Below are 12,200 nucleotides of genomic sequence, written 5' to 3' on the forward strand. Positions count from 1 at the left end.
AGAGTTCTGAAGGACCTCAGTTCTGGTGGAGGTGGTATCAGGTCTCATTCCAACAACAAACTGGAACACACCTAGCTCACTATATTCAGGCCAGGGACCAAACACTGTCCACAGTAGGCAAGGAGATCCTCTACAAATGACTGACCTAAAGGATAGAGCAGCCAAAATACAACAGCAGAGTGCACACAGCACACACCGAAGACACTTTCTGAAGCACAAATCCCTAGGCACTACATGATCTCTTCTTAAGGCATTAATTTCAGGAGCCAAAGACATAACTGGTTTTTCTAATACAGAGAAGAAGGTAGAGACTTAGACAAAATGCTAACATAGAGGATTATGTCCCAGATAAAAGAACAGGATAAGGCCACAGTCAGAGATCTAGGTGACACAGGTAGAGGTAACATTCTTGATGGAGAATTTAAAGCAGTGATCAGAAGGATACTCACTGGCCTTGAGAAAAGAATAGAAGACAGCAGAGAGACCCTTACCACAAAAATAAAATAGTTAAAAAAGAATCAGAGATAAAGAGTGAAGTAAATGAGATTGTAAGCTGGCTTGATGCAATGAACAGCAGGCTAGAAGAAGCAGAAGAATGAATTGCTGTCTTCTTCAATTTCTTTCATGAGTGTTCTGTAGTTCCTCGAGTATAGATCCTTTATGTCTTTGGTTTATCTCCAGGTATCTTAAGGTTCTTGGTGCAAGAGTAAATGGAATCTATTCTCTCATTTCCCTTTCTATATTTTCATTGTTAGTGTATAAGAAAGCAACTGATTTCTGTACATTGATTTTGTATCCTGCCACATTACTGAATTGCTATATGAGTTCTAGTAGTTTGGGGGTGGAGTTTTTTGGGTTTTCCATATAATGTATCATGTCATCTGCAAAAAGAGAGAGTTTGACTTACACCAGTTAGAATGGCCAAAATTAACAAGACAGTAAACAACATGTGTTGGAGAGGATGTGGTGAAAGGGGAACCCTCTTACACTGTTGGTGGGAATTCAAGTTGGTGCAGCCACATTGGAAAACAGTGTGGAGATTCCTTAAGAAATTAAAAACAGAACTTCTGGGGCACCTGGGTGGCTCAGTGGGTTAACGCCTCTGCCTTTGGCTCAGGTCATGATCCCAGGGTCCTGGGATCTAGCCCTGAGTTGGGCTCTCTGCCCTGCAGGGAGCCTGCTTCCTCCCTTCTCTCTCTCTGCCTGCCTCTCTGCCTACTTGTGATCTCTCTCTCTGTCAAATAAATAAAATCTTAAAAAAAAAAAAACAGAACTTCCCTATGACCCTGAAATTGCACTACTGCGTATTTACCCCAAAGATACAGATGCAGTGAAAAGAAGGGCCATCTGTACCCCAATGTTTATAGCAGCAATGGCCATGGTCGCCAAACTGTGGAAAAAACCAAGATGCCCTTCAATGGACGAATGGATAAAGAAGATATGGTCCATATATACAATGGAGTATTATGCCTCCATCAGGAAGGGTGAATACCCAACATTTGTATCCACATGGATGGAGCTGGAAGAGATTATGCTGAGTGAAATAAGTCAAGCAGAGAGAGTCAATTATCATATGGTTTCACTTACTTATGGAGCATAAGGAATAACATGGAAGACATTGGGAGTTGGAGAGGAGAAGTGAGTTGGGGGAAATCAGAGAGGGAGACAAACCAAGAGAGACTATAGACTCTGAGAAACAAACTGAGGGTTTTGGAGGGGAGGGGAGTGGGAGATTGGGTGAGCCTGGTGGTGGGTATTATGGAGGGCACGTATTGCATGGAGTACTGGGTGTGGTGCATAAACAATGAATTCTGGAACACTGAAAAGAAATAAAATAAATTGAAAAAAAAAAAGAATGAATTGCTGGCCTATAAGACAAAGTAATAGAAAGTAATGAAGCTGAACAAAAGAGAGGAAGAACAATTATGTGACATGAGAATAGACTTAAGGAACTTACTGACTCCCTCAAATGTAATATTTGTATTATAGGAGTTCTAGGAGATGAGAGAGAAAAGGGGGCAGAAATTTTAATAGATGAAAACTACCTACTCTGGGAAAGGAAACAGATATCCAGGTCCAGGAGGCACAGAGAATTCCCATTAAAATTAACAAAAGCAGGCCAGCACCAAGACATAATGTAATTAAATTTGCTAAATATTGTGATAAAAATAAATCTTAAAAGCATCAAGAGAAAAGAAGTCCCTGATGTACTAGGGAAAACCCATAAGGCCAGATGGAGAAATACTTGGAAGCCAGAAGGGAGTGGCATGATATAGTAAAAGTGCTGAGTGGGAAAAATCTGCAGCCAAGAATACTTTATTCAGCAAGACTATCATTCAGAATAGAAGGAGAGATAAAAAGACTATGTCAGACAAACAAAAAATAAAGTAGTTCCTGACCCCTGAACCAGACCTGCAAGAAATATCAAAGGGGAGACTTTTTAGTAGAAAGGAGAGAACAAAGGTGAAAAAAAAAAAACCAGGAAGAGATTAGAGAAAATCTACAGATACAATGACAAAACAAGTAATAAAATGGCACTATATACATACATATCTTAATAATAACTTTGGGGATGCCTGGGTGGTACAGTTGAATAAGCATCTAACTCTTGACTTCAGCTCAGATCATGTTCTCAGGGTCCTGAAATCAAGCCTCATGTAAGTCTCCATGCAGGGTATGGGCCCTGCTTAAGATTCGCCCTCTCTTTCTCACTTTCCCTATGTTCCTTCCCTCACTCTTTTTGTTTCTCTCTCTCAAAAAGTAATTACTTTGAATGTAAATTGACTAAATTTCCAATCAAATGACAAAGGGTGTCATATTGAATTAAGAAAAAAAAAGACCTATATGCTGCCTATAAAGTATAATTTCAGACCAAAAGTCACCTTTGGAATGAAAGTGAGGGGATGGAGTATCATTTATCGCAAAAATGGATGTCAAAAGAAAGTCAGAAAAGCAATACTTATATATCAGACAAACTAGACTTTAAAACAAAGACTTTATCGAAGAAGGGCACTGTATACTCATAAAAGGAATGATCCAACAAAAAATATAACAATCATAGTTATTTATGGACCCAACATGGGAGTACCCAAATATATAAATGAATTAACAAAAATATAGTAACTAATGGATAATAATACAATGATATTAGGGGACTTTAACAACCCACTTAACATCAATGGAAAGAGCATCTTAACAGAACATCAACAAGGAAACAATGGGCTTGAATGATACACTGGAGAAGATGGACTTAACAGATATATTCAGAACATTTCATCTTAAAGCAGTAGAATGCACATTCTTCTCAAGTGTGCATGAGACATTCTTCAGAATAGATCACATATTAGGTCACAAATCAAGGCTCAACAAATAGAAAAAGATTGAATTCATACCATGCTCCTTTTCTGACCACAATACTATGAAACTACATTAATTACAAGAAAAAGTCTAGAAAGACCACAAATACATGGAGGTTAAACAACATGCTTCTTTTTTTTTAAATTTTTTTATTTTTTATAAACATATATTTTTATCCCCAGGGGTACAGGTCTGTGAATCGCCAGGTTTACACACTTCAAAGCACTCACCAAAGCACATACCCTCCCCAATGTCCATAACCCCAACCCCCTTCTCTCAACCCCCTTCCCCCCAGCAACCCCCAGTTTGTTTTGTGAGACTAAGAGTCATTTATGGTTTGTCTCCCTCCCAATCCCATCTTGTTTCATTTATTCTTCTCCTACCCACTTAAGCCCCCATGTTGCATCACCACTTCCTCATATCAGGGAGATCATATGATAGTTGTCTTTCTCTGCTTGACTTATTTCACTAAGCATGATTAAACAACATGCTTCTAAACAATAAGTTAGTCAACTAGGAAATCAAAGAAGAAATTTTAAAAATACATGGAGACAAGTAACAATGAAAACACAAAGTTTCAAAACCTTTGGATTATAGCAAAAGCATTCCTAAGAGAGAGAGAAAAAAATAGCAATACATTCTTACTTCAAGAAGCAAGAAAAATCAGAAATAAACTACCAAAACTTACACTTAAAGGACGTAAAGAAAAAGAACAATAGCAGAGTGCACACAGCACACACCGAAGACACTTTCTGAAGCACAAATCCCTAGGCACTACAAGTGTAAAAAAACTTACACTTAAAGGAGGTAAAGAAAAAGAACAAATGAATCCTAAAGCCAGCAGATGGAAGGAGATAATAAAGATTCAAGCAAAAATAGATGATATAGAAACTAAAAATTAAAAAAAAAAAGAAATAGATTAATAAACCCAGGATCTGGTTCTTTGAAAATATCAATAAAATTGATAAGCCTCTAACCAGACTTGCCATAAAGATAAAAGAAAGGACCCAAATAAATAAAATCACAAACAAGGGAGGAAAAATAACAAGCAACACCACAAAATACAAGGAATTATAAGACAATATTATGAAAAGGTCTATGCCAACAAACTGGTCAATCTGTAAGAAATGGATAAATGCTGAGAAACATATAAATTACCAAAACTGAAAGAGGAAGAATTACAAAACTAGAACAGACCCATAACCACAAAAGAAATTAAATCAGTAATCAAACGTCTCCCAACAAACAAAAGTCCAGGGCCAAATGGCTTTACAGGCATATTCTATGAAACATTTAAAGAATAGTTAATACATATTCTTTTCAAATGATTTAAAAAATGAAAAAAGAAGGAAAATGTCCAAATTTATTCTATGACACCAACATTACACGGATATCAAAACCAGGTAAGGAGTCTATTGAAAAGGTAAATTACAGTTCAATATTCCTGATGAATATAGATGCAAAAATTCTCAATAAAATATTAGCAAATTGAATCCAATAATACATTAAAAAGACATTCATCATGATCAAATGGAATTCATTCATGTCTTGCAAAGGTGGTTCAATATTCACAAATCAATCAGTGTGATACAGCACATTAATAAAAACAGGGTAAGAACCCTATGATCATTTCAATAGATGCAGAAAAGGCCTTTAGCAAAGTACAACATCTAATTATGATAACAACCCTCAAAAAAAAGTGTAAAATAAACATAACTCAATATAAAAATGTCCTATTTGGAAACCCACAGCTATTATTTTCTTCATTGGAAAAAACAAAAACAAAAACAAAACACAAAAAACTGAGAACTTTTCCTTTACAGTCAGGAACAAGGCAGAGATGTCCACTCTCACCACTGCTATTTAACGTAATATTGGATGTCTTAGCCACAGCAATCAGACAATGAAAAGAAATAAAAGGCATCTGTATAGGCAAGGAAGAAGGAGAACTTTCACTATTTACAGGTGACATGATACTCTATATAGGAAACCAGAAAATTCCATCAAAAAGTTGCTAGACCTGGTACACGAATTCAGTAGAGTTAAAGAATACAAAATCATTGTGGACATACACATTACATTCATATACACGGATAACAAAGCAGCAGAAAGAGAAATTAAGGAAAACTATCCCATTAAAAATTCCTCCAAAAATAATAAGATACCTAGGAATAAACCTAACCAAAGAGGTGAAAGATCTGAACTCTGAAAACCATAACGTACTGATGACAGCAATTGAAGGGACACAAAGAAATGGAAAGACTTTCCATGCTCATGGATTTGAAGAACACATATTGTTAAAATGTCTATACTACCCAAAGCAATCTATACATTTATTGCAATACCTATCAAAACAACAATAGCATTTTTCACAGGGCTAGAGCAAACAGTCCTAAAATTTGTATGGAACCACTAAAGACCCCGAAGAGCCAAAGCAATCTTGAAAAAGAAAAGCAAAGCTAGAGGCATCACAATTGTGGACTTCAAGTTACATTGCAGAACTTTAGTGATAAAGAAAGCATGGTACTGGCACAAAAACAGACATATAGATAATGACAGAAAGTCAAATACTATATGGTTTCAGTCATTTGTGGTATTTAGGAAACAAAACAAAAAGGGAAAAAAAGAGAAAGAGAGAGAGAGAGAAATCAAGAAACAGACTCTGGATTATAGAGAACAAACTTATGGCTACCATAGGGTAGATTGGTGAGGAGATCTGTTAAATTAGGTGATGGGTATTGAGGAGTGCACTTGTCTCAGTAGTGCACTTGTCCTGAGGAATACAGCACAGGGTGATGTATTTGTAGTGCTGAATCACATACTGTACACCCGAAATTAAAATATCAAACAGTATGTTAACTACTGGAATTAAAATAAAAACTTGAAAAGTAACTAATTTAAAACCATATTTAGAAGAAATAGATTTGAGTTCTTTTAGGGACAGGCATCCTATCCTACTGGTCTTTGTTTGCCCACAACCAGTGAATGCCTTGACATAGCTGTGTGCTCAGTATATACTGAGTATACTAAGTATATACTTAAGGATTGAGTGAATAAATAAATGCCCAAGCAGAACTATTTGTTGCACTTGGGAACAGTACTCAATTTCACGAGAGTCTAAGTACTTGCATAGTGCACCAGGAAAGGAGGAATAATAAAAATTTTAGGATAAGTTGATATTCACTGAAAGCAGCAATATAGTCATCAGGAATTAAAAAAAAAAAAAGGTATCCTTTTTTACCTTTACTGTGTTTATTCTGAATTGTATATGTTGTGGGGGCACCCTATCTCTTACTGCTTAGAGTCTCTAAATGTCTTAAGCTGGTCACACTTGAGAGAGGGAAAAGAATATGAACTGGTGCCCTGCCCCCAGAACAGCTGGGGAAAGAGACCCAGACACACACTACAACAACACACTCCATAATTAGTGTTGGCATAGAGAGGGCTGTAGGAAGGGATAGGAGCTCAGAGAAGCACAGTCCTCTTAGAGGGAACAGAAGAATCAAATATGAATGGGGATAATAATGAATGGTGGGGGATAGAAAAATCAAATGGGACTAGGAAAGGGCGATGACTGAATAACCGATAGTAAGCAGAAAAGAAACCACACTGAGGAGAAAGGAAAGTTGGAAGTAGAGCGTAAAGGAGGAGGTTGACAAGCAGGGAAGGAGACCCCTCTGGAGGTGGAAAAAGGCAGGACCACTTCCGGCTGGGGAGGGGAAGCCAATAAGCTCAAACCTAAGGAGAAGCTTGGAGAGAGCAGACGCCTTCTGGACTCCAGAGAACGAGGTGAGCTAAAGATGCCCAGCTTTAGTGAATACCTGTGGGAGCCTCTGGGCTATGGCTTTAATGTGCTTGACTCCACACACCCTAAGGTGAAGAAAACCTGCCGCGGGTTCAGGTGCTAACTGCATTAATGTGCTTGGGTTTGGGGGTACTTGGACCCTGTTCATACAGGAGATAGAGGGGGCAGAATCCCCTTTGGGCCTTATAATGGAAACATCTGGATTCTGTTCGGGCCGCAGAAAGGAGGGATGCAGACCCGATTCGGACTGCGGGAAGAAAAAACAATCGTTCTGACGGTAGAAAGGAGCAGGACCCAGTTTGGGAGGGTGGTAAGCTATAGCAGGACTCCGGGAGGCTGGTGAGTGGGGACAGGATCCAGTTTGGGCCACAGAAAGTAGGGGTCAGGACCCAGAAATGCAGGGCAGAATCCCTTTTGAATAGCAAGAATGACCTGGCTCAGACAGAACGGAAGAGGGGCTAGGACTTGGTTGATTACGGTTTGAAAAGGGAAGGGACAGAACCTGTTAGTATTCGGGAACAAGGAATACACAAAAGCATAATATCGTCGGATTTGTGGGTGGGGTATCGATGTCGCAGAAAGGGTGGAACCGGTCACTTGCAAACGTGGAAGTGGGGGAGCGGTTTTGGGGGAAAGGGCAGTGCGGGGAGTCACTGGAGAGAGGAGGGAAGGGGCGTATTAAGGAAAAGGGAGTTGCTGAGAAGTACTGCAGAAAGGAGGGAGGGTGCACATAGGGAAGGGGCGGTGCGTGTCTGTAACGCAGAGTAGAGGTGGGCGGTGTTAGGGAAGGGGCGGTGCAAAGCAGTACCGCAGAGGGAGCGGGCTGGCGTTGGGGGAAGGGTTGGAGCCAAATGTGACGCAGTTAGGAAGAGTGGGTCCCGGGCTTGTCTCAGACATTCTGCTTCTCTGAGAGCGGGAAGCATCCATGAGATCGAGGTGGTCAGACTGACCAGTCCACCAAAGCGCATGTGCTCCAGTTGGCACGCATGCGCCCTATTAAGTTGCAGTACGAGGCCTGTGTAAGATTAGGGGGCGGGGCTGTAGAACTGACTTGCAATTTTTGGGGGGAGGCAATGGAGCTAGGGTTCAGGTAGGTGATCTGTGTTTCTAGGTATGAGAACCGAATAGTTGAAGCCTTTGGGGTACAAAGTTGGATGAGATACCCCTTCTTTCAGGATAGTTGGGAGGTCTGGTGAATCTCCCTCTCCTTCTCATTCTCCCCTTCAGGCCCCTTCCCCTCAGCTCAGCTGTTACTCGGCCTTTCAGAAAAATTAATAGGAGAAATGACTGCGGTTATAGGATGCTCCCATTCCAGGTGAGGTTTCTGCATTCTCACCAGGCCATCTGTCCCTTCCTGAGTTCATTTATTAATCTTGCCACTCTGTAGTTGAAGAGTTTCCTCTGTAGTTGAAGAATTTCCTGCCTAACCTGTCTCAGTCCTCCCCTGCAAAGTGAAGGAGGAGGAGAAGAAAACCTGCCCAACTCTAGCTCCTGTTTCCTCTCCTTTAATCACTGATTAGAGGAAGGAGAGGCCTTCCTGGAAAGGGTGGGCTGTAGGGAGGCCAGATGGCTCAGCAGATCATAGTCCTAAGTATATAGGGCCCTATGCTTCCCTCTGGGATCCTGGAACGTCACTTCCCTCTAGACACACAGACTGAGACCACAGAAGAGGACAGTGTCTTGCTGATGCCTACCCTCTTGGCAGCAACTAAGGACCCTCTGGCCATGGGCCCTCCAGTTGCCAACTGGCCTAAGAAAAGCAAGACCAAGAAGGCCCCTATTAAGTCTATTACTAAAGCCATACCTGCTGCCCCTACAGTCTCATCTGCCAATGAGATTGCCACTAACAAGCTTAAAGTAACTTTGCAGGCTTTAAACCTGCCTATCATCCCCCAGATCAACCAAGCTTCAGTTACCACAAAGCAACCAATACTCAGGCTTCTTCAGTCACTGCTCAGCCTAAGAAAGCCAATAAGACAAGGAGAGTTACTGCTAAGGTAGCCCAAGCCTCCCAATATCCAACTAGAAAGGAGGGTGTCACTACACAGACCAAGTCATCCTTGTAGGCCCTAAACCTACTAGACATCCTGTAGGCTATCCAGGCTCCACTTACCAGTGGGTCAGCCAACTCCCAGGCTTTGATAGTCCCCACTAAGCCCAAGAAAGTTTCCAAAGCTAAGAAGGCTGCCAATAAGGCCATAACTAGTGCTGTTGATATCCCATTGGCTCCAACCACCACCCACACAACTACCACCCAAGGCCAAATTAATAATGAGGCAGCCACTACCCATGCCACAACAACCTGCATCAGACTAATAAGCCTCCAAAGCCAAGAAGCCAACTGTTAAGGGCATAAATACTGACACTGAACTCTTAGAGGCCCCAAATGCTGAGAGACCTAGCAGGCAGACTAAGGCCTCAATAGTAGCTAAGGCCCCCAAAATTCAAGGGCAAGAAAGCTGCCAATATAGACCCAAATTCTGCCTGTGAGGTCTCTGAGGCTCCAAGACCTAGCTCAAATGATCACAAACCAAGCCCTAGCAGCTGCCCTTCAGGTCAAGAGAGGATCCAGGGTTCATAAGTCTGTCACTAAGACCCAGGCAGCTGAAAACCAGATGAAAATTGTTGACCAAGGACTCCAGGCCAAGATAGCCACCTTTAGGACCAACATGAGTGCCATTGAGACTCAGGTTGCAGCTGCTGTACAGGCCCTGGCAGATGACTACCTGGCCCAGTTGAGTCTGGAGCCTACAACCAGTACCTGGGGCAAGAGGAAACAAAAGGTGAGATCTCTGACATCACCATCCTTAAAATTTTCACTTCTTTTCCATTCCTATCTTCCTAGTTTTTTCGTTTGTTCTATAAAAGTTTACTGAGACTTTTTTACGCTGAGCCAGGCGCTGTGTTTTGATAGGCTGTGGGAAATTCTGAGAAGAATGTGATATAGTTCCTGCTCTCTGACAGTTCACAGATTGGTGGGGAATAATACATCCATATACTTAGCTACAACCTGGATATAATTCAGCTGGTATTTACATAGTAGTTACCAATTACCAGGGGCTTGGGTAGCTCATAAAAGTTGTGTCTTTGTGTTTTGAAAGTAACTCTTCCTATCCGGGGATCATAGATTCCGGTTTTACATTTGAGAAAACTGAGTCCCAAAGAGGTGAAGTGACTTGTCCAAGGGATACATTTAGCAGAGTTAGTGGTGGCCAAAAGAAGAGAAGGAACCCCAGGTCCTGCCCTTGGGTGAAAATCCTGGCTGGAAGGCAGTGAAAGACATATCTAGGACTTAGGATGGTCAGTTGTAATGTCAGGACCCACTATAAGAAGGGTTTGGGGGATTTTCAGGAGAAGGTAGGGTAAGGAGACAGAGCCATCTCTTTTACCTGGTGACTCTGGACCTTCCTTCTTTCTGATGATGTAGTCAAAAGATCTCATGCGGTTTAGAGAGGTGGCAGTAATTACAGGTTGATTCCATGAGACTGGAGGCTTCTGCCACCCCGAGATGTGGCCATTTTGCAAAAAAGGGTAAGAATCCTATGCTGCCCAGTCTCTTCTCTTTTTCACTTTCCCTCTTTTTTGTCATTCTAGTTTTCTAAAAACATATTGAGATCTCCCCATGTATTCCTCTTCTCCCAGGCAAATAAGTTGGTGAAATACCTGTTGGTTAAGGACCAGACAAAGATCCCCATCAAGCGCTCAGGTAGAGTCATACCAACCTGCCTTCCTGAAATCTTCTCTCAACTCCTCTCTCTCCCATGCCCTGGAGTAACCAATTTACTTTTATAGCCTCTTCATTCTCCCATATGCCCTCCCTTGCCCTCCCAACACTCTGTTATGGCTGGCATCTCCCATTAGCACAGTTGAGAATTCAGACTGCACTGTCCCCACAGGCTGGACAGAGGGCTGCAGTTCCGTTGCCCCTGCTCAGCCCAGCTGCTCCCACTTCACCCTTCCTACAGACATGCTGAAGGATGTCATCCAAGAATATGATGAATATTTCCCAGAGATCATTGAACGAGCAAGCTACGCTCTGGAGAAGGTGAAGGGGCAGCCCTGGGGGATGGGCACAATGGGGAAGCCTTGAATCAATAAGGACTTACATATCTCTTCTGGAATAGACCACAGAGATCACTAATCCATCCCCATCACTCTACAGTTGGGCATACAATGGCTTAAGTAGGAACATAGACTAGCTCAGGGTCACACAGCAAGTCAGTGGTAAAACACAGCTAGGACTCAAGCCTCTCAGCTTAGTCCGGTCTGACGATGGATGTGTTCTGTAATGTATTTCAAATGCTCACCTCTCCTTCTCATTCTCCATTCTCTATCTCCCTAAATATCTACAATAACAAAGGTGATGCTGATAATAGTACATTTCTTACCTGCTTTCTGTAGTGGTGGCCACTTAGCTAAGTGCTTTACCTCCACTATCTCACTGATTTCTCATACACACTCAAAACTCTAGCTACACAGTGCTTCTTAGCATCATCTTTATGAATGGAAATCGGTCCAGTGAGGGTGAGTGGGTAGGCATGCAGCTGAATGGGTGGCCACAGTTGGAAGTCCACATGCTCATTTTCAAGATGCTCAGAAACCTCACTGATGCCTAGGCTGAATTTTGTGATCTCACAGGCTATTCTTTTACTTGGCAGATGTTTCGAGTCATTCTGAAGGAAATTGATAAGCAAAGTAGATTGTATATTCTCATCAGCACTCAGGAATCTTCTGCAGGCATACTAGGAACGTAAGCTGGGAAAAGGGTGGGGTGGAAGGGAGGCTCGGCTTCTATCTATGTGACTACCCCATCCTGTCATCTCTCCTCACATCTCCTTGGAGAAGCAGGAAGACAGGGCCTATAACACCCTGTTCCAGCTCCCTCACATAGTTGGAGCCCTGCACATGGTAGTGGTGCTTTATTATGATTGACTGAAGGGTGTGGAAGCCTGGAGCAGTGCATTCCTCCTGTCAGGTTTTCTGTTTCTTCAGAAACTTCCCGTCTCAGGAATCTGGGAGAGGATAGCCTAGATGGCTG

The 12,200-nt window shown here is 41.8% G+C and overlaps 1 protein-coding gene across 4 annotated transcripts in view; it reads left to right on the plus strand.

Annotated features, from left to right (window-relative positions):
- The first annotated feature begins 6,800 nt into the window (after positions 1–6,800).
- Positions 6,801–12,200, plus strand: part of TRO (trophinin) — a 10,404-nt gene continuing 5,004 nt past the window's right edge. The window contains exons 1-5 of one of the 4 annotated variants that reach the window (XM_059386079.1): positions 7,084–7,146; positions 8,390–8,477; positions 10,805–10,868; positions 11,128–11,207; positions 11,821–11,912. In XM_059386079.1, the coding sequence (XP_059242062.1) occupies positions 8,463–8,477; positions 10,805–10,868; positions 11,128–11,207; positions 11,821–11,912 (251 nt within the window). In that variant the 5' untranslated portion in view covers positions 7,084–7,146; positions 8,390–8,462. Of the gene's footprint in view, positions 7,147–8,389; positions 8,478–10,804; positions 10,869–11,127; positions 11,208–11,820; positions 11,913–12,200 lie in introns of all 4 variants that reach the window. The other 3 variants (XM_059386082.1, XM_059386080.1, XM_059386081.1) reach the window with 3 other exon arrangements.

This window comes from Mustela nigripes, chromosome X (assembly GCF_022355385.1).
Source record: "Mustela nigripes isolate SB6536 chromosome X, MUSNIG.SB6536, whole genome shotgun sequence".
Classification (NCBI taxonomy): domain Eukaryota; kingdom Metazoa; phylum Chordata; class Mammalia; order Carnivora; family Mustelidae; genus Mustela; species Mustela nigripes.